At 38.0% G+C, this 23,635-nt stretch overlaps 1 protein-coding gene across 4 annotated transcripts in view; it reads left to right on the forward strand.

Annotated features, from left to right (window-relative positions):
• KCNMB2 (potassium calcium-activated channel subfamily M regulatory beta subunit 2) overlaps positions 1-21,668 on the forward strand; it is a 286,689-nt gene extending 265,021 nt beyond the window's left edge. For all 4 annotated transcript variants that reach the window (XM_043875416.1, XM_043875417.1, XM_043875415.1 and 1 more), the window contains 3 exons: positions 2,414-2,584; positions 5,516-5,711; positions 19,900-21,668. In XM_043875416.1, coding sequence (XP_043731351.1) covers positions 2,414-2,584; positions 5,516-5,711; positions 19,900-20,184 — 652 coding nt within the window. In that variant the 3' untranslated portion in view covers positions 20,185-21,668. The remainder of the gene's footprint in view (positions 1-2,413; positions 2,585-5,515; positions 5,712-19,899) is intronic.
• Positions 21,669-23,635: the final 1,967 nt, after the last annotated feature.

The following is a 23,635-nucleotide window of genomic DNA, read 5'->3' on the forward strand; positions in this document are numbered from 1 at the left end:
AGGGAAGTAACATCAGTTTATTATTTTACAGCAGGTCTTTGAAGCCACTCAAACTGCCTTTTCTTGTTTTGAAGTCTGGCTTTAGATGAATGGGCACTGATTTTTTTTTTTTATTCAGGTTCATAGAGGACAAAGTTTAAGAGCTTTCATATAAATCTTATATTTTCCAAATAAAATCTCAGAAAAGAATGGGGAAACTTAGGGAATGGGCAGTGGCCAGTCTGTGGAAGTCAAAGACAGGGCAAACCAGCTTGTCCAGAAGCACTGGGCTTGGGAGCTGGAGAGTAATGAAAATGACAGGCTCTCAGAGCTTCTTCCTCATCCTACTGATGAGGAGAAAGAATGGCCAAGAGTGATTGAGAGTAGGGAGGAGCCAGGAAGGCATGGCCATGAAAAGATGAGGAACAAAGGCCTCTATTCAGCTGTGATTCTCCTACTACAAAGGACCCACTCCTCAAGGAAAAAATTTGTATAAACTATATCATGAAGAAAACTTTTAAATAAAAATGACAATAAGCTAATTGGTTAATTTTTTACTCCAGTAACCAGATTAATGTGTGTGTGTGTTAGTCACTCAATCGTGTCTGACTCTTTGCCACCCCATGCACTGTAGCAAACCAGGCTCCTCTGGCCGTGGGATTCTCCAGGCAAGAATACTTGGGTGGGTTGCCATTTCCTTCTCCAGGGGATCTTCCTGACCCAGGGATCAAACCCAGGTCTCCTGCATTGCAGGCAGATTGTTTACTATCTAAGCCACCAAAGAAGATTAATATATATTCTTCCTTAAAAACTTTTGGAAATATGCTATGTGTGTGCTCTCACCCTTCTGTAGGGGATCAAAATATCTTAACCACCAGCCCAGAATGAACATGCCCCCCAGAATGTATGCCTGCTGTTAAAACCAGTAAGGCCATCCTGGAGCATGAAGCGGAATAGAAGCCCCAAATATACATACAATTATACAAATAACAGATATCTCTTTCCTCCTCTGCAAAGTTCCACGTTGGATTCTAGTTCTTTTTCAAGCAATGAGAGTGACTTGTCATGAAAATTTCAAAGGAAAATCTGAAGTCTGTCTCATGCATGTTGACTTTTTGTCTGAAGATTAAAACAAAAATGGCATAAGAGTTTTTTTCCTTCATTTTCATCATTCTATCTGTCCTCCTCTCTGTTTCCGGGCCCTGAAAACTGGCCACTTCCCCACCAAACTCAGTCCTACACCCTAAAATCCAAAGCTCCCTTCTCAAAACAGAAACTGGAGAAGATCCTCATGGCTCCTTGGTCTCCCACTTTCCCACAATCCCTGCCTTCCTGCCCATACTTCTCACATCTCTCTCCCACCAGCCAGCACTTCCAGCAATTTTTCACTTCTTTTCTGCCTTCTCCTTCAGACCTAGTTTCAAATTCAACCCTCCACTAAGAAGCTTTTTACATTATTCACTCCTTTGCCATTCTGTCTTATAGGAATTCTTTGGAGAAGAACAGCAACTTTGGATGTTCTGATGCCCATGTCATAAAGCTATAGCTCCCCACACCATTTTTAAATGGGAACATTTGTTAAATACTTCAAGTCAGTCATTCTCCACCTACTTATGTCATCTCATTTAACCATAACAGTGTAGTTACACATTATATCCACTTTTCAAGGAACTAGGAATTAGACAGAATAAGGAAGTTGTAGAGCTCACACAGTAAGCCATGAAATCAGGTTTTGAACTAGGGGACAGTGACTCCAATCTGTTTTGTTTTGTTTTTTTAATCATTGAAAAATTTTACAGATAGTAATAAAACTATCCAAAGTTTTGGATTCTGGCCTTGATCTGACTGACATTTTTGTAAACTTGCTCAAATGTTTACCATACAAGAAAAGAAGGCTGGGTCACCACTGGACGTCTCCAGAAATCTCAAGTCAACAGAGCTCTAAGCAACCCTACGCTTAAGAATGTTAACCAGAATAAATTCTGTCTATTACTACTGAGGGAAAGTAAAACATTAAGTTGATAGTTTCCTGATATATGTTGCCATTTATTTGAATTAATGCTCCATTAGGTACTAGGGGCTATAGAAAGATCAGTGATGATCAGCTGGGGGTTAGCAAAGGAAACAAAGCCAAAGCATTATATAAACAACTGAGGGCATTGCTTTCTTTCTTCAGACTTAGAAAAAAAGAAAAAGTATTGACAGCTAGACATACACCCCAAGTAAAGATGGGAGACTTGTTTCTGTTCAGGGTTGGGTGTGGGAATGTGTTGCGATGCAGTGGTCTTGTGCTGGGGTCCAACTGCACTCAGGCAGGTTTGGAGGGTCCCTCTCGACCTCTCTGCCTTGGGAAGGCCTGAGCAGAGACTTATTCTTTAGGGCTGTACTGACTGACTGTGAACTTCATGTAAAACTGTATTATTTTCAACCTCAGAAATATTTACCAAAAAATCAGGGACCACGACCTCCTGGACAAAAGGAAAACTGTCACAGCACTGAAAGCAGGAGAGGACCGGGCCATTCTCCTGGGACTGGCCATGATGGTGTGCTCCATCATGATGTACTTTCTGCTGGGAATCACACTCCTGCGCTCATACATGCAGAGGTAACACCCCTGGGTGCTTGGGATGCTGTCTTCTGTCTTCCTTCTCCATCTTCCCACACAGCTTAGCAATTCCGAGGTCCTCTTTTTTACTTTCTTTGCTATGAAGCACTTAAAGCAGTGCCTGGCACATACTACTGTCAATGATGTTATCTAATAACGATGATAAAAATACCTCTATGTGCAAACCACCTACTATGTGCCAGGGACTTGCCGTACATCACTTTTTTAATTTTCACAACTGTTCTATAAGGTAAGTATATATATTCTCATAAAATTAGCAACATTGAGGTTCAAGAAAGATCTAATAAGCAGTGTCATTGTTGTTGTTGTTCAGTCACTAAGTCATGTCCAGTTCTTGCAACCCCATGGACTGGAGCCCACCAGGTTCCTCTGTCCATGGGATTTCTCAGGCTAGAATACTGGAGTGGATGGTCATTTCCTTCTCCAGAGGATAGTCCTGACCCAGGGACCAAACCCATGTCTCTAGCGTCAGCAGGCCGATTCTTTACTTGTGAGCCAGCTTTAGTATTTGGCAGGAAGAGCCAAGATCCAAACCTATATCCTGTTAATTTCAGAATCCCTGTTCTTGGCTCTTAACACCTCTGTCCATTCTCCACCCGCGTTCCTTTTCCTCCACAGCCCTCTCTTCCATCACCCCACACACTAGCAGTTCTCAGCTGCACATTTCAACTTCCTGAAAATCTTTTTAAAATATTGACACCCAGGCCCCACCACCATCATTCCATAATGTCAGATTTAATTGGTCTGGAGTGGGACCCAGTCACCAGTAACTTTTAAAGTTCCCCAGGTGATTCTAACAGGCTGAAAAACACTGCTATGCACTTTTTAAAAATTAATTATTTAGTTTTAATTGGAGGCTAATTGCTTTACAATATTGTGCTGGTTTCTGCCATATATTACCATGAATCAGCCATAGGTATACATACATCCCCTCTCTCTTAAATCTCCCTCCTACCTCCTACCCCACCCCACCCCTCTACATTATCACAAGGAGCTCAAATCTGGTGCTCTTTGCACTTTCTAAAATAACAGGTTTTGAACTTTTCTTATTTAAGTATTTGCCCTGGGTTTACCACATAGATACAAAGACAAACACTTTGTTGGTAAGTGTGTTCCCCCTTAGAAAGCCATGACACGCCCCAGCGTTTCTAGCTGTTGTCCATATTGGACACTCTGAGCATGGGAAAGCCCAGCATTGCTTTAACTAATCAAGAAAGTCTCATGACGCTTCAGTTTAAAGAAATGAGGCCCTTTCAACATGAAAAACTGAGGTTTCAATCCAAAAGAGAATCAAACCATTTTGTGGCATTCATTTCCCCACTTAAATTAATACTTTCATTTTAGAAGCAAAATCTAGTTGAAACACAGTAATTTGCTAAAATTAAGGCATCATCTTTCCCACTTATGGCCTCTCTACTCTGCCTCCCTGATGCTTTCAGCTCTACTCCTCAATGAAAGCACGGATGCCTCAGGCTGCAGAGTCCACTGATTCCAAAACCACTTTCCAATACTTACAAATGCTTAGCATCATCTAAGACTTTTTTTCCTTCCTTGTATAAGCAAAATCTGACCACTCAAGCCCCCAGAAAATATGCCACACCAGAGGGAGTCAGGGCTTGAATCCTGGCTCTGTACAAAATTGGACATGGAAAGGGGGCCCTATTAACACACATCCAGCAAAAGAAGAGCTATTAATCTGCAAAGAAACGTGCTATTTTCTAATCACTCTGGTAATCAGTTTATATCCAGAAGTGAAACATCGACTCTAGGTACATTACTTCCTAATCACAAATATTACTCTTGATCATAAAATTATAAATATTTTAGAATGAAAAGCTGTCCAATGGGCAGCTCGAGGGGTTTTCTTTGTTTGTTTGTTTAATCTTTCTAACTAACAGGTCTCAGGACATGGATAGGAATCCTTTAATCTCATATAATAGCCTCTTTTCCACTGTGGGGAAGCAGTGCAGTACCCCACAATGAGCCTGGGCTTTAGAGAAATACAAGACTGGGTGGAGTCACAATTTCCACCACCTACTAGCTATGTGTCTTTGCATGCATTTGACTTCTCTGACCGTCAATTCACTCACCTTTAAAAGAATTTCATACCCAACATATAAAACAAAAAAAGACAATGTATGTAAAGCATCAATTAGAATGAAAAGGGTACAATAACTGATGGCTCTTGGTATAATCAAAAGGTAAAGTTATCTTTTCTCCATTTTTAGGAAGACCTTAAAGAAATGCATCATTGTCCTTTCACCTATCACACCAGACCTTAAGCCCCTCCACTCTTTCATCATCTCTCCTCCCCTTCTCTGCCTGCAAAGTAGGCAGAGATTGTGAGGTGAGGACCAAGGCATGACAGGAAGCAGGTTACAACGTAGAAATGAAGGGTGGGTACAGGCTCTGATATAAAAAGATGCTACCTTACCCTTACTGGTGAATTTTATAAGGAAAAAAATCTAATTTAAATCAAGCATTGGAAAAGATGATACTACATTTGATAGAAATCATTGGAAAAGTTCTTAGATTCCAGGCAAAGTTTATCTTATGTTTATATAGCAGTTAGCTTGTGGCTCAGCTGGTAAAGAATCTGCCTGCAATGTGGGAGACCTGAGTTCGATCCCTGGGTTGGGAAGGTCCTCTGGAGAAGGAAAAGGCTACCCACTCCAGATTCTGACCTGGACAATTCTATGGACTGTATAGTCCATCGGGTCGCAAAGAGTTGGACATGACTGAGCAACTTTCACTTTAACAAAGCTGCTCTATGCAAAGGCATACACGTTACAAGTAGGTTGTATTATAGACTTGGAAGATTCTTCAGGTCAAGGAACTGACAAATGATCTCCTCTGCTTCCAGTTTCTGCGTCCTTGGCATCTGTGCTTACTCTTCTCCTCTCTATGTAGTGTATGGACCGAGGAGGCTCAGTGCACCTTGCTGAATGCGTCCATCACAGAAACATTTAACTGCTCCTTCAGCTGTGGTCCGGACTGCTGGAAACTCTCTCAGTACCCCTGCCTACAGGTGTATGTTAACCTGACTTCTTCCGGTGAAAAGCTCCTTCTCTACCACACAGAAGAGACAATAAAAATCAATCAGAAGGTAGGAGCTTGGCACACACTGCATCTCGTTCGCCCTCATGTAGCTCCACACCAATTCATCTCTGTCTGTAGTTCCTCTGTGCCAGCATTTCAAAGCAAACATGCCACTACAAAGTAGACCCTGCCTCATCCAGTCACAGAGTTCATTGCACACCTTGACTCTTGCTTGAGAAACATTTATTTTCTGTGCAAGTTGTGGTCAAATCAGTCCCCATTTTGTAGCAGTGAAGATTTAGCCTTTACTTCCATTTAGAAGGGTAAACACCATACCCTTATTGATACACAAATAGATTAAATTTTTCAAAGCAAATGTGCAGCTTAATCTGAGTTATATAAGCAAAAAAAAAAACCACCCAACAGGTATTTGTCATATACCTGGGAACCATGGGGTTAAAGTGTATTTTGCCTTTACAAGGTCATTGTCACTTAGTTCTATGGTCTCGGAGCTATAACTTAACCTCTCTGAGCCCCAGTATCTTCTTCTCTAAAAAGGTAATAACAATGACCATCTTGCAAGGTCATTGTGAGCATAAGAACAGAGTACAGAGCGTGCCCAGCAAAGCTCAGGCAAGACCTTCAACCCATGGTCACAGCATGTGTGCCTATGTCTATTTCTTCATAAACGTCAGGTTCATCATGGCTGAATTTTCCAGCACTAATATATTCAAAGTGCACCTGTTAAATGTTTAGTATCACTGCATTAAAGCTGCAAATAAAATTTGCATTTAAAAGGTCTGGGATAACCAATAAAGTGTCAGCAGAATCAACCTGCCATTATGAATTTTAAGTTAAATACATTGAGTTTTTTATTTATGGCAGCAATTTAGATGGCCAGATGACTTTCATATGCCAAGACAACCTGATGCCATTCTCTAATAGGACAATTGGCCCTCGTCATCAGGATACATCTCTCACTCTAGTCTTTCTTGTAAAAACTCTACAATTATCAGCAGTTAAATGATACAGATTATATGTCTTGAAAAAACTCAATAGCTGTGGAGCTTGATACTAGAACGTAGGATTTGCTTTCTGATATATTAACACAAATAAGGAAACCCTTGCCTTTTGGTTACATTAACTTAACTTAATATCTTTGCAAGAATTTGCAAGAATTAAAATATTCTTGCAAATATCTCTGAAGACACAAGGTCTGCTCTGATTTCCTTTCATTTGTGGAAAAGAACACACAAACAATACCAATCTTAATCCTATTCTACAAATATACATAGCTAGTTCTCCCACAAAATGTGTGTGTTTCAAGATCCCTCAAGTCAAGTTTTTAAATCAAAACTGACCTGTAATTATGGATACTTATAAAACTCTCAAGTCTCCAAGAAATTGAAAATTGGCCAAAATTGAATAGACATGAAAAACTGAGACATATTTCCATTTTCTTGTCTTGATGTTTTATTAGTACAGCCCTGTGAATGCAATATGTAAGCTGTAAACTGGGAGTGAAACTTATAGAAAATCTCCATTAAGATTTTAGAACCAGTATTTTGTCTGCTGTAAGCATGATACTAGGTCATTGTTTAGTTTATTTACCTTGTTTTTAACTGTGAGACATGCAAAAAATGAAAAAGTGCAGCTTAAGCACCTAAAGAGATCCTTTACATAACTACTATGAAAGCAAAGAAATAAAACATGTCCGGCACTGCAGGAAATCAGAACCTTGAAGTTCTGGTGACTAATGCTATCAAGTAGCTTTTCATTCATTTATTGGCATTTTGAATAGTGTCTGTTTTTTGTATAGTGTCTGTTCAAGTCTCTTGTTTTCTATTGAATTGACTCCATTGGATTGTTTCTTCTTAGCATTTATTATAGGAATTCTTTAAATTTAGATGCAAACCTTCCCTGATTGTTGTATTGCAAATATCTTCTCTGGATGTGAAATGTCATCTTTTCACTCTCTTAATGATGTATTTGAATGAAAGAAGTTTCTAGTTTTAGTGCAACCAAATTCTTGTCCTTGTCAATATTTATTTTTCTTTTCTTTTTTCCTTTCTTTCTTCTTTCTCTTCCTCTTTCTTTCTTTCTTTTTCTTTCTTTTTTTCAATTGTTTGACTGTCCTGCTGTCTATTTGAGAAGTCTTTACCTATCCAGAAGTCATGAAGCCAATTCTCCCAAATTATCTTCTAGAAATGTTATTTTTTTTTTCTTTCACATTTTGAGTACAATCTGCCTGGAATTGATTTTCATGCAAGAGTCAAGTTTCTAGATTTTCTTTTTATTCATATGGACAATCATTTGCCCAAGTCCATTTATGAAAAGACCACCCTTTCCTCACTGGATTATTTTTGTGATTCCATTTTCCCCTCTATTTTCTTGGAAGTTATCTGCTCTGTTACTGTTCTTTTAGTGTTTAACTAGTCATTACAACTTGAAATATTGACTAATCAAGGATATTAAAACATTTTACCTTCTTTTATTCTCTTCTCAAGTTACATATTATCATTTTTATTCTATATGTACTTTAAGCCCATGTAGACATTATATTGCTTTTGTGTATAGTAGTTATTTATTTAGATGTGTCCCCATCATTTTCCATCTCCTTATTCTTCATTCCTTCTTTTATCTTTGGTCTTCTATCTGGATCATTTTTTTCTACTTCCTGAAGAACATTCTTTAATATTTAGTACAATATCTTCTCTAAAGGAATCTCTGAAAGTATTCATTTGTCTGAAAATATTTTCTTTTCATTCTCAAAGTGTCTATTCATTGAGTATATAATTCTAAGTTGGCTGTTTTTTTTGTTTCTGTACATTGAAAACACTCCATTGTCTTCTGGTAAGAATTATAACTATTTGGAAATCAGCTCTCAGTCTAATTGCTACTTCTTTGAAGGTAATCTTGGTCTGCTTTAAAGATTATTTTCTTTAATTCTTCACAGTTGAACTACTACTATGTGCCAAAGTGAACATTTATTTCTATCTTGCCTGCTTAGTGTTCCAAGGGCCTCTCCTGCTGTTCCTTGAGGTTCTTTGACAATTTTAGGGGGTCTTCAGTCATTATTTCATCAAATATTTCCTCTGCTCTCATTCTTTCCTGCTTCTCCTTTTTAGACTCCAATGGACCATGTTAGGCATTCTCATTGTATCCCCTGTATATCTCCCTCTTTAGTATTTTCCCTCCTTTTGTCTCTCTGTGCTTCTTTCTAGATATTGACCTAACTTCTGATTTGCAATTCTTTCCTCAGCTCTGACAAATCTATCATTAAACCCATACTCCATTGAGCTCTTAATTTCTCTTACTGTATTTTTCATTTCTAGAATACCCATTCCAATCTTATTTTATACTTTCTAGTTTTCTGCAATATTCTAATTTTTGTCTTTTAAATTCTTCAACATAAAACATAAAATTGTAGTTATTTTAAAGTTTATTTTGATGACTTCAAGAAATCTGAAGACCCTATGGGCCTCTTCTATTTTTTGTTTCTTGACTGTTTTCATGCTGCATTGTAATGTATGGCTATTTCTCATTAGATATCAGACATCATATATAGAAAAATAGTTATAAAAACAATTTTAAGCTTAGTTTGGTGTCACGATGTCATCTTTTCCAAAACTTATTTCCATTTGCTTCTGCAAGGCCCCTAGGTACAAATCATGATCACCTCATTCTGACTACGTAAACTGAAGTTTGAGCTGAAGTCCCTGTGAGGACCTATCTTCTTCAGGTTGACCATCACTCCTAGGATGCAGCCTTGAAGTGTCCTGACCCAAAGTGAATATGGGCCCACGTTTGATAGGCTGTAATGACAATTCCTGCCCCTAGCTCTACAAGGCTATCAAAAATTCCATCCAGCCTTCTGGGATCTCAGCCCCTTTCAGAATCAACAGACACTCCAAGGGGGAAGGTAACACCAAACAGTAGGCTCACCTTCTTGGCCCAGTGATTCTTCACTCTCTGGTTAGCTGTCCTCTGCCTTTAATTAGAAGCATAATACATGCATTGAAAATACAGTTATTACCATGTCAAAAGGTCACTAAGCCATGATCTTAAGGCAGCATGAGAAACATACAAAATATTCCTGGGGAGAAAATTAAAATATTCTCTATCTTCACCTCTCCTTCCTATAACTATTCCCCAAGCTCACCAAAAATAGTAACCTTTCCTATAGTTACCAACGAATGGGCATGGTTTTACTGACACGTAAGGCACACTACTGAAAATGTTTGATTTGAGACAACAGGAGGCAAAGAGATGTCAGTCAAGCTTCCTGCTTCTTTACAGAATGAGATTCAAAAGGATTTTATTTTTAAATTTTCACACTCTCTCATATATTCTTTTTCTTTAGCTTTTAAACCCAGTGACCAACCTCTTGTCACTAGTACAACTGAAGCTGCTTAAGCTGATAGGCTGGCATGCTCTGGTGGAGCAACTGACTAACTAACAATCTCTAGGAGCTGCAAGTAGGTTCAAGGGCCCCTGCCTCTCCTGGCAACAAGGTGTCACTGGGATCATAAACAGTGGCTGAGTATTGATTCACTGTGGTCGTTAAACTTCTCAATGCTGATCTTGTTTGAGGGGTTAAAACTTTGTTTACTTTACCAGGGATCCCCCAAAGTCCCCATCTGGTTTAAGAGAATATTTCAAATGAATTTTTGTACAAAACAAGAAAATATATCCATTTTTGATATGTAGTATAATACTATATGGGCTTCCCAGGTGGCACTAGTGGTAAAGAATCCATCCATCTGCCAATGCAGGAGACGGTAAGAGATGGGGATTCTATCCCTGGGTCAGGAAGATCCCATGGAGAAGGAAACAGCAACCCACTCCAGTATTCTTGCCTGGGAAATCCCATGGACAGAGGAGCCTGGAGGGCTACTCTAGGGTCCATAGGGTCACAAAGAGTCAGACACGACAGAAGCAACTTAGCACACACACAAGCACAATACCATATTTTATACATATATATATATATACGTATATAATATAATTATAATAAGGAAGCCAGCTATTCTGAGTGGAGATTAACTTGTATGAATTAGCCAATTATTTAAAGCTCCAAACTCAACATCACCTCTCATTTTGTCACCCACTCTGAAGCTTTCTGGTTTCCCCACATGCAGAGAGTGTACCTATTTGGACCAGAATTTCTCAATCTCAGGACTATTAGCATCTGGAGTGGAATATTACTTTGCTGTCTCTGAGAGAAGGGGTGGAGACCTGATTTGTAGGTTGTAGGATGTTTAGCAGCATTCCTGGCTTTTACCCGCTAGAAGACTAGCATCCTCCTCCTCCATGTGTGACAACTAAAACAGTCTCCAAAGAGTGGCAGAACCACTGCTTTTTATTTTGTTTAGCTTTTATCTTGAATGCTGGGAGATTCTAAAATTTTAATCAAAGCTTGTAAGCACTGAGCTCCTCTACACAACATTTAGTAGGATAAGGATAAAAGGGAAGAAAATAAAGTGAGGTTGAGAATCTAAATGAGAGAAAAAGAGGGACCCACATTTATTAAGTGTCTATGATATACTATGTGCCAGCACTATGCTAAGAACTTTACAAAAATCATCTCGTTTAATCCTGACTAAAACCCTACTCCTAAAGTAATAATAGTCCTATTTTATCAAGAGCTCACAACATGCCAGGCACTGTATAAGGCTAAATATTTTATATGAACTCACTTGTTAAATGCAGCAGCAATCCCACATATTAGGTACCACTACTATCACCACTTCACAAAATCAAGCTGAACTCAGAAAATGAAATAATTTTCCCAAAGTCACACATTCACAACTTAGGTCTAAATTAAAACTAAATCTCTTTATCTCAACATGATATTTCTTAAAAAGCAAAACAGCACATTCTCTTGAGAGAGTAAAGATAAGAGCTTTAAAAATTATAAATTCTATGAAATATTTACCCTTCTAATGCCATATTTTAGTGAATAGGTGAGAATCCACGCCATCCCATCATATGTCAAGAGGTGCTTAGGATCAAGTAAAAGGCCATGAGCAAGGAATAGAACTATCTGTGTTCCATGGGGACAAAATTGTATATTTAACACCAGTTTACACAGAATGAATATTAGACAGAAGTGCACCATGAAAAGAGAGGGGGGAAATGTGCCCGGAAATTTGACATACAACATCCCCATAATTGGGAACTTAAACTTAGGAATATTTATTGGATATTCACTGAAGCTGCCTGTGGACCATAGATTGAGAAATGATTCTGTGATTGACAAAGTTTAGTCACTACTCACCAAAAGTGAATTGTGGCACAGAAATAGAGGGAAGAATGTTCCCCCAAACAGCTTGCACTGAGCATCAAGAACAAAAAGCTGGAAAATGAACCTAATTCTTTCCATTGCTGAGAAAGAGGACCCAGGGTGAAGGGTAAGGTCAGATTTTATATCTGACTTTCTCAAGGCCTAATTGGACACATCAGGGACCAGAGCGCTCCCTGGTTCAATCTACTGTGGTTACTGACTAATCCTGAGGCTCCACATGGCTCCTTTTTCATTAGTGGGTTTCCTGGGTCTTTTAAGCTTCCCCTCTACCCCACATCAAGCAGAAATGCCATAACAAATGTGAAAGCTCTGGGAAACACAGAAAAGGAAAACCTCTCTTGAGGGACCTGTGTCTCGATGCTGCAGGAAACCCTATCACATAGCAGACTGTGAATACTGTTTTCCTCTCCTCTACGAAACATTTCCAACAGTCCCACTTGCCAAAATCAAGCAGATACTACAAGTGCAAACTTAAAGTTTAAACTAGATTTTGTGAGATTCACTTTTTTAAAAGTGATGGTAAGGAGCAGGAAGTCAAGCGGGAATGAAAATAACATCCCAGTTTACTCTCTCATCTCCTCTGTCCATCACTAGAGTTCAAAGAACTCAAAAGTTCAGAATATCCCTGTGGGCCAGAGTGCTCCAAGACAGACAGTTGGGCATCTCTACACCCTTTTAACGTAGGGATTATGTCCCCTTCTCCAGCACAGAACATAAAGCCTGGCACACCATGTATGCTTAATAAACATGTATACAACACTCATTCTTTGAGGACACTGAAGAAGTCCTATCTGACTTAAGAACCAAGAATATTTATGTTTCACATGAGAAATGCTTTTGTTTATATCTCATAGGCATTGTGAACAAGCATGCCCTAGATACCACAGAGTTCTGAAGCAAATTTGTGGCCCACCTCTGTGAAGTGTAGGGTCTCCCTTAGTGGCTCAGAGGGTAAAGAATCTGCCTGCAATGCAGGAAACCCAGGTTCAATCCCTGGGTCATGAAGATCCCTTGTAGAAGGGAATGGCTACCCACTCCAGTATTCTTGCCTGGAGAATTTGATGGAAATAGGAGCCTGGTGGGCTACAGTCCATGGGGTCAAAAAGAGTCAGACACGACTGAATGACTTTCACTTTCATGTCACTTTCTGTGAAGTCTAGAGTTTTTACTGAGAGCCTTTTCAGCCTCATTGCTGTCCCATTTCATCCCTCCTGCCTTTGTCCTATTTCTCTCTAATCTGTTTCAAATTGTTTATGTTTTTCATGCCTATGCCCAGCACACAACCTGGTACTTTAGAGGTACTCAAAAGTATTCATTAGATTTCATTAAACTTAACTCCTCTCTGAAATAAGACACTGCCTTTTTAATAAAAGAACAAATGGAGGACATACCCTTTCCCTGAGGTGATCTTGAGAATTGACAGCTCCCTTCCTACTGTCATAAGGAAAAGGAGGCTGGCCAGTGAGGTTATCCAGCCAAACATCCCCCTCCTACTGCCTGCACTTATCCCCATGGCTTTTATTTTTGGGTTGAAGGCCTATCACTTTTTGCTTCACACTTGCCTAGTGAAGCATGTCTAAGCAAACACCCAACAGGTACTCTCTCAAAACTTCTGTACATCAGAAGAATAAAAATAACTCTATCCATGTGAAAGATTCTGGAAGGGAGGCTAAGAAACAAAAACTTTTGGTTCTTTTCCAAAGAACTGGAAAGAAGATGCAGTTGCTGGATCTTTGTTGGAAGGGAAAGGATGGTCAGAAGAAGGTGACAGGACCCAGGTTTCCTCAGCTGGGAGAGGCTGTGGGGCCTCATGCTGTGGGGCCATCTCTGTATTTTCAATACTAAAGAGAATTTAAGAGATTGGGGAAAGCACAAAAGTTTATTAACAGAATTCAGGATGGAGAAGAAAGATATAAGTCTAAATCTTCCCCTGAATGACTGCCTCAGAGTTTCAGTAGACTTCTATAGTCATAGTGTTTGTTGCTCAGTTGTCTCCAACTCTTTGCAATCCCATGGACTATAGCCCAATAGGCTCCTATTTCCATCGAATTCTCCAGGCTAGAATACCAGAGTGGGAATCCGTTCCCTTCTCCAGAGTATCTTCCCGTCCCAGGGATCGAACCCAGGTCTCATGCAATTGCATGCAGCTTCTTTACCATATGAGCCACCAGGGAAGCCCCTCTATAGTCATATGTTAGGCACAAAAGAAAGGCCTATAGCCATGCTAAAGGAAAAAAGAAAAAGAAAGAAATATATATATATATAAACAAATTTTAAGTGGTATGAAAGTGTCTTCAGTTCAGTTCAGTCACTCAGTCATGTCTGACTCTTTGTGACCCCTTGGATGGCAGCATGCCAGGCCTCCCTGTCTATCACAAACTCCAGGAGTTTACTCAACTCATGCCCATTGAGTCGGTGATGCCATCCAACCATCTCATCCTCTGTCGTCCCCTTCTCCTCCCACCTTCAATCTCTCCTAGTAACAGGGTCTTTTCAAATGAGTCAGTTCTTTACATCAGGTGGCCAAACTATTGGAGTTTCAGCTTCAACATCAGTCCTTCCAGTGAATATTCAGGATTGATTTCCTTTAGGATGGAATGGTTGGACCTCCTTGCAGTTCAAAGGACTCTCAAGAGTCTTCTCTAACACCACAGTTCAAAAGCATCAATTCTTCGGTGCTCAGCTTTTTTTATAGTCCAATTTTCACATCTATACATAACTACTGGAAAAACCGTATCTTTGACTAGATGGACCTTTGTTGGCAAAGAAATGTCTCTGCTTTCTAATATGCTGTCTAGGTTGGTCATAATTTTTCTTCCAAGGAGCAAGCATCTTTTATTTTCATTGCTGCAGTCATTCAAACATCTGCGGTGATTTTGGAGCCCAAAAAATAAAGTCTGTCACTGTTTCCATTGTTTCCCCATCTTTATGTAATGAAGTGATGGGACAAGATGCTATGATTTTAGTTTTCTGAATGTTGAATTTTAAGGCAACATTTTCACTCTGCTCTTTCACTTTCATCAAGAAGCTCCTTAGTTCTTCGCTTTCTGCCATAAATGTGGTGTCATCTACATATCTGAGGTCATTGATATTTCTCCCAGCTATCTTGATTCCAGCTTGTGTTTCATCCAGTTCAGCATTTCTCATGATGTATTCTGCATATAAGTTAAATAAGCAGGGTGATGATATACAGCCTTGATGTACTCCTTTCCCTATTTGGAACCAGTCTGCTGTTCCATGTCCAGTTCTAACTGTTGCTTCCTGACCTGCATACAGATTTCTCAAGAGGCAGATCATGTGGTCTGGTATTCCCATCTCTTGAAGAATTTTCCAGTTTGCTGTGATCCACACAGTCAAAGGCTTTGGCATAGTCAATAAAGCAGAAATAGAAGTTTTTCTGAAACACTCTAGCTTTCAATGATCCAATGATCTTGGCAATTTGATCTCTGGTTCCTCTGCCTTTTCTAAATCCAGCTTGAACATCTGGAATTTCCCAGTTCATGTATTGTTGAAGCCTGGCTTGGAGAATTTTGAGCATTACTTTACTAGCATGTGAGATGAGTGCAATTGTGCGGTAGTTTGAGCATTCTTTGTCATTGCCTTTCTTTGGGATTGGAAATGAAAACTGACCTTTTCCAGTCCTGTGGCTGGAAAAACTCAGCAGTGGCTGAGTTTTCCAAATTTGCTGGCATATTGAGTGCAGCACTTTCACAGCATCATCCTTTAGGATTTGAAATAGCTCAACTGGAATTCCATCACCTCCACTAGCTTTGTTCATAGTGATGCTTCCTAAGGCCCACTTGACTTCACATTCCAGGATGTCTGGCTCTAGGTGAGTGATCACACCATCGTGATTATCTGTGTCATGAAGATTTTTTTAGTACAGTTCTTCTGTGTATTCTGCAAGTGTCTTATGTACCTAAAACTATTGTTCCTATGTTCCTTTGTGTTCTATATCATGCACTCTAAAATAAAATTTTTCCTAGACAACACATTCCATCAAAAAAGAATGATTTAAAACCTCAAGGATTTTTATCTTTTCAATCTATATTACATTTTTCCAACTAAGTGTAAATCACTCAACTCAAATTTTCATTTGTTGAAATGCATTCTACATACTCTAAACTAATCACATAAAATGATGAAATCATAAGATCACTAAATCCTTACCCCAAATTCATACCAGTCTTAGAAACAAACACATGGCTATACTTTGAAGCAGAAATCTAGAATCCTAATGTAGGGTTTAGCATAATGTCAGATCTCTTTGGACACAAAAACAAGGAACACATGACAAGAGTTATCAAACAAGTCTATTCCTGTGAAAACCATATAGCTAGTTATTTCACCATCCTTAAAGTTTTTGCACTTTAGTATGGGGCATGGGACATTTCAATAAAATTTTATTAGTAAAAACTTCTTGAGACTTTATGCATATTCACACACCCTCACACACCCCTGCCAGGAAGGCTCCTGGCATCAATATATATAATAATTATTTATATATAACATTAATTAATTATATATAACATTAATTAATAGCATTTATATATATTAAATATATAATACAACCACATTATATAGATAAAGAAGTTGATTGTGAGGACTCAACAAGCCAAGTAACTTGGTTATAGAAACACAGTAACACAGTAACCAGATCTTCCAATGACATGTCAGGGGCTTGTTACACTACCTCATACATTCACAAGCACAAAAGAAGGTCTCACCAATAATAAAAGCAAATGAATGACTGACACATGGTGGAATTTTCAGGGATAATATTAGTCTAGTGGGAGGCAGTTTATGTGTGTTGAAAGGTGGAGGGTGGCATGGTTAGAAAAAGCTAAAAGCACAAGAGCAGAGGCATCTTTTCTCCACTAGTAACGTGGAGCTACATTTCTAAGTGCTGCTGGCCAATGGGCCCACATCCAACCATATGGGACACGCCTCATCCAGCTAGTCCACACATGTGCATTTGAGACCCTGATGGCTTCAAACTTTAATAAAGCAACTTCTATATTACAGCCTTGTTAAATGGTATCAAAAGTAATTTATATCTCCTTGTATCTGGAAGAATCTTATGTGGTGACTAAATTATTGTCATTGGCTGATAAACATTTATCCAAAAAAAATTTTAAAGTCAAATCAATTCACAAGAGCATAAGAAATGAAAAAACTCTATTTTTAATGGAATGCCATTTTTATTGAGATCATTTCAATAACTTAGTACTGTTAGCCACTAAAACTACTACTATAAACTCTCCTGGCACCAAAATATAAAGAAGCCTGATGCATTTATATGCTAAAGTGGCTCATTTTTAATTCAACCATAAATGTCTGTAAATTTTTTTAATGCTTTCCGAATCAAAGCATTAAAAAAAATTGTAGACATGATCTGGGCAGCTCTGAAGAAGGAAAAATATAAAGGTATCCCCTTATTACTTTAAACCCTTTTGATCCAGAAAGCATCCAACTGGTAGAAAATTTGTTTCATGGCAGTCATAGGCCAATTTTCATACTAAGTTATAACTTGCTGAGAAATTCTGCTTTCTTGGGGACACTTTCAGACCCTTAATGTTGTGCTAGTACCAGGTCTCTGCAGTACTCACATTTATGAGTGTACTCACATTTATTCTTAGCTGATTAAATCTGAAAGTATCAACCAGCCCTTGTATGAGAACATTAAGCCTTGTTTACAATCAATATCAGTATGCGCATCCTCCTTTCTTAACTAATTGCAGAATCTTCCTGATGTTTATAGAGAAGTGATCCAATCATTATTGCACAGTAAAAAAAAAAAAAATTGAGGTGCCATGATACCCACTAAAATAGGGAAAAGAGTCATCCAAACATACTCCATTAGCAAAACTCATGCCATTTCTTTTATATTTCCTTTCTGTGAAATATACAAGTCTAAATTGGTGTCTGGAATTCCAGAATCCTGCCCCAAAACTTCCATCAGTGTCCTTCGAAGTTCACCAACAGCTCACCTCATCTGTGTCTCCTTATACAGTCCCATGACTTGTGTATGGTACTGTACAATCCTAGGAGAGCCAGTGACACTGTAAAAGTCATGGGTGTCAATATTCAAATCAGATCTTATAAACCGGCAGTATTAGTAAGATACATAGGCTTTTTTCATGAAGTCAGTGTAGTATGACAATTTTTCAACAGAGAATATGTGTTTTGATGATTCAGCATAGTTTTCTAATTCACATGAAAACACCAGTTTATCAGCAATCTTGTCACTAACCATCTTAATTCAGATAAATCAATTAAATTAATCATTTGATAATGTGTGTAACAAGGAATAGGAATTTTTTTCCTATTGGGAGGCAATAAAAACCCTTTTTTACCGTAAAGAGGGTAAAGACTTAACCAAGGCCCACATATCTCCCAGAGAAGTGACTTAAATCACTTTTTCCCTAACTTTTTAAAAAAATAGATTCATTGTTATATCAGTTTTTTCACTGCTCATTTACAGACCAAGGAGGAGGGTCACAGAGATTTCATCTCCTCAGAGACTTTTTTTTTTTAATTGGAGTATAGTTGATTTACACTGCTGTATTACTTTCTGTTGTATGATAAAGTGAATGAGTTATACATATATCTACTCTTTTTTAAGGTTCTTTTCCCATATACATCATAGAGTATTGAGTAGAGTTCCCTGTGCTATATAGTAGGTCCTTATAAGTTATCTGTTTTCTATATAGTAGTTTATATATTTCAGTCCCAATCTCCCAATTTATTTCCCTCCTTCTTCCTCCCTGATAATCATAAGATGGTTTCCTACATCTGTAACTCTACTTCTGTTTTATAAATCAGTTCATTTATACCATTTTTCAGATTCCACATATAAGCAATATCATACAATATTTGTCCTTCCCTGTCTGACTTATTTCACTCAGTATGCTTTTTAATTTAGGAGAATATATGCAAAAACATATCTATAAATAAGAAGAAAAACTACAAAGTTCCTTAATTCCATCTGTACCCAGAGAAGAGGGAGAGAGAGGAGAAGGAGAAAGAACAGGAAGAGGGAATAGAGGGGGAAATATCATCGGAAGGGGACAGGGCAGGAAAGGAAAAGAGAGATACAAAGAAAGAAATCAAAGGATGTAAGTAGGTAGGAAAAAAAGATAGGCATATAGAAGAGAGACAGCAAGAATGATAACAGGTGAAAAGATCAAAGAAAAGATATTTTAAATTCTCAGATGAGTGCTAGTTTAAGAGTAAATTGAATTAATTCTGCTTTATTTTTCCTTGCTTTATGAAAAAAGTTACTTTGTCAGTGCTAACTAGGCATGAACCATTTATCACAGGTCTTCAACTATTCAATATCCCTACACTTTCCAAGATTCGTTTTTAGCAACTCATCAGGGGTATAGCTGTCTTCTTGGCCAAGGTAATTTGACTAAAAATAATCAAGCCAAGCCAAAAAAGACAAGAGTAAACTACTTTCCCTGAGAGATCTGGCAGTTTTTGATATTACATGGACAGTTGTGGACAGATATGATGAAAGGTTGACACTCTATTCTGTGGAAAAGTATATTCAATGGAGAATAACACCATGCTTAGCTGTGGCAAAATGAATCCACTTGAGTTATTTTATTTTAATCAACATTTAAACTATATGAACAAGCTATCAAAGTACGTCCTGGTCAAATACCTAAAAGCACTGTTTTAATCAGTGTGCGAGTTCTTAGTTTCTGGAGGCACTAGTTTGAATATGTATTTTTAAAAAATCATGGTTATTTCACAGATCATTAAGCTGGCCTCTATACTCCTCCTCGTACTAGATACACACACACACACACACACACACACACACACACATACACACACACACACACACACACACACACACACACACACACACACACACACACACACACACACACACACACACACCGTATTTTCTGGTGACAGTTTATCTCATTTTCCACAGTGTTCCTATATACCTAAGTGTGGAAAAAATTTTGAAGAATCCATGTCCCTGGTGAATGTTGTCATGGAAAACTTCAGGAAGTACCAACACTTCTCCTGCTACTCTGACCCGGAAGGAAACCAGAAGAGTGTCATCCTAACCAAACTCTACAGTTCCAACGTGCTGTTCCATTCGCTCTTTTGGCCAACGTGTATGATGGCTGGGGGCGTGGCAATTGTTGCCATGGTGAAACTCACGCAGTATCTTTCCCTGCTCTGTGAAAGGATCCAACGGATCAACAGATAAAATCAAAGTGGATGAGATCATTTTCTTTAAAGCTCAAATACTGTTTTCTTTCATTCTTCACCAAAGAACCTTAAGTTTGTAATGTGTAGTCTGTTATGAGTTCCTTAATATATTCTTATACGTAGAGCAATAATGCAAAAGCTGTTCTATATGCAAACATGATGTCTTTATTATTCAGGAAAGGAAACAACTGTTTTTTGTTGGTTGGGTTTTTTTCTTAATCTTGGTTCTATGCTGGAACTAGTACTTCCTTCTCTCCTTCTGCCAAAATCGGGCTCAGTTATTTATTTGCCAAGCTTCATGGAGGAATACAGGCAATATCAATGTGACAAGATCTGTGCTCAGAGTTGTCAAATCTCTTGATATTTCTGCAATATTTTTTGTCATTCATTGTTTACTAAAGCTGCAGCCAAAAATATTTTTTCTTTCCTTACTCTCAACTGAGCCCTGTAGCAAGTGAAGGGACCAGATTTCCTAACTAAAGGATGTTGTGCATTTTCCTTGTATTTCTACCATATCACTGTAAAGAAGAGGGGAATCCCAGCAGCTGTTTTTTCTTTTATTACTTTATACTCATAACTTTAGATTTTTTAACTGATTTCCAAAAAATAAGCTGTTTTCATTAACCAATTCTATAATCTCTTTCTGTGATTTAATAGAAAATGAACAGAGCCCTTTTCCATGTAAGACCCTGCTACTGTGTGAGAACCTAACATTTACCAGGAGTTTCATTACCTATGAACTGACAAGGTTGAATACAATCCAGGAAAGTCTATGTTACTAAGATATTTGTGTGAAAATCTTTATTTCGTTTCAATTGAACTGTTAAAATTAAGATCTTACTTGCTGGTCAAGACTAGTGGACTGATTTCAATGGATAAATCTATCATGGCAAATTAACATGTTGGAATATTGCTTTTGAGAATTCATGTTTAAATTAATGAGTATGTAGTCTCTCTTTCTCACAAGAATACCCCATTGGGATTTTTATAGCACAGAATATTTGTCTCATCTACATGCTTTACTTTTCTATTTACAATTCTCTTTTTTATTGTTAGGTTTTATACACAATTTTTTCCCTAACACACACTTGGACTGAATAACAGATTTAAAGGAAGCTTTTGTTCACACTGCCATTCACATTGTGTTTAGAGTGGGGAGGGGGAAGGAAAATGAGGAACTGGTTTTAGACAAAAACATTCCATCTTTTATTTAACATCAATATCAGAAGAAGAAGAAGAACATCTATCTTTCTCATCTATATTTAAGTACCTTTTATATATATAAGAACCTTTTATAATCAAGGTTTTCTAGGTATTGCAGAATTTTACAAATCATATGTGTGGAATGAATAGTGAAACTAACCTGATGAAATAGAAAAGATTCTGCAACATTGTAATTCTTAGTTTAATTTTCAAAAACAAATAAATCCATAGGGTATAATCAGGACTTCAAATGTGTAACTAAAACTTTAAAAAAAAATCCATTCCATGAGAAATATTTCACTACCTCTTGCATTCTAAGTTGATAAGCCCAAGGTAGTCCAAAAACCTATGATTCACTAGTTCTAAAGTTATTCTGGCTTCCCTGATGACTCAGCAGTAAAGAAGCTACCTGCAATGCAGAAGACCTGAGTTCAAACCTGGGTTCGGAAGATCCCCTGGAGAAGGAATGGCAACCCACTCCAATATTCTTGCCTGGGAAATCCCATGGTCAGAGAAGCCTGATGGGCTACATGTGATCCATGGGAGCACAAAGAGTCAGACACGATTGAGCAATTGAGCAAAGAGATTATAAAGGACATTCCCTTTTTAACTCTCAAACACATACACATGATATTATAAATACTTGGAAAATATGATGGAAAACTCAATTCCGAGTTCATCTTAAAAACTTAATTCTGAAGATAATAGAGAGATCTTTGAGACTACAGAGCTAAAAATTTGTAACCTTTAATGTACCTTGGGCTCCCTTCAAGTGATCCAAGAGCGAAACACATGCAAGTAAAATTATTAAGTGAGTTAATTTTTCTTTCCCTCTAGGGTTTTATTAAAAATTCCCAACTGATGTATCAGATAAGATTGTAGAAGTCGCAAAATCATGACACCCAAAAGAAGTTAACTAATGCCTTCTTGAATTCCAATAAAGAAACAACCTCTTAGAGTAATTTAAATACACACAAAACTAAATACTCATTATTAAATGAGAAAGAACTGAGGCTAATAATGTTTTAAATTCTTTGCATGAGTTAGATAACTTAATCTTTATAACAATCCAATTAAGGGAGCACTATTATTATCCCATCCTACAGATGAGAATGGTGAAACACAAAGATGTTTTAAGTAACTTCCCCAACAGATACTAGGATGAGAAGTGAGAAAATACCAAGCTTGTAGCTTTTACATTGTGGCAATCATTCCCATGGCTTTGGAGTTTTTCAGATAACACTCACGAGGTTTGGAAGGGAAGCAGGACTGAGCAGACAATTTTTAAGCTGAACCTGTTCTATCCTTTCACATTTGCAGCAACTATAAGGAATATTACAAAGTATACCACTGACTTCTCTCTTAAGAATGAATTTATAATCTACTGGAAGGGTCAAGATAATACACCCAAGAAAAAAAAAAACAGAAAACAGGTCTTTAATCCACATCAGTGTGGATAATATTAATATCTACAGAGGGTTGGTATGAAGCTTAACCAAGGGAGGTATAAATAAAATGCTTAGCACTGTATATAATATATAATAGATGCCTACCAAATGGCAATTATTCCTATTAATAGTAAAATGAAGAAATCATTTATAGTATAACCTTTAGTATATGGTCTCTTGAAGTTGTTGTTCAGTCGCTTAGTCGTATCCAACTCTTTGAGACCCCATGAACCGCAGCACACCAGGTTTCCCTGTCCTTCACTATCTCCCTGAGTTTGCTCAAACTCATGCGCATTGAGTCAGTGATACCATTCAACCATCTCATCTTCTGTCGTCCCCTTCTCCTCTTGCCCTCAATCTTTCCCAGTATCAGGGTCTTTTCCAATGAGTCAGCTCTTTGCATCAGATGACCAAAGTATTGGAGCTGCAGCTTCAGCACCAGTCCTTATAATGAATATTCAGGGTTGATTTCTTTAGGATTGACTGGAGTTAAACTCGCTTAAAATGTAATTATGCCCAAAACTCACACTAATGCATAATCCTTAGCAGGGATTCTAATCCTTAGCAGGGATCATCTAGCAATAGGGACAGTTACTACTTGAATCCTACCAGAAATGAGATAGGTTACCATCTAATAAGACAACGCTAAACGTTCTTCTGATAACTTTTTGAAATCTGCCTCCCTGTATCTACTCACTAAATCCACCCAAAACCAGATCAACACTGCTATCACTAATTTATTCTACTAGTATTATTTTATTTAAAAATGGAGGGAGGGTAGGAAAGACCAACTTCCAC

The sequence above is a fragment of the Cervus elaphus genome, chromosome 19 (genome assembly GCF_910594005.1).
Source record: "Cervus elaphus chromosome 19, mCerEla1.1, whole genome shotgun sequence".
Taxonomy (NCBI): Eukaryota; Metazoa; Chordata; class Mammalia; order Artiodactyla; family Cervidae; genus Cervus; species Cervus elaphus.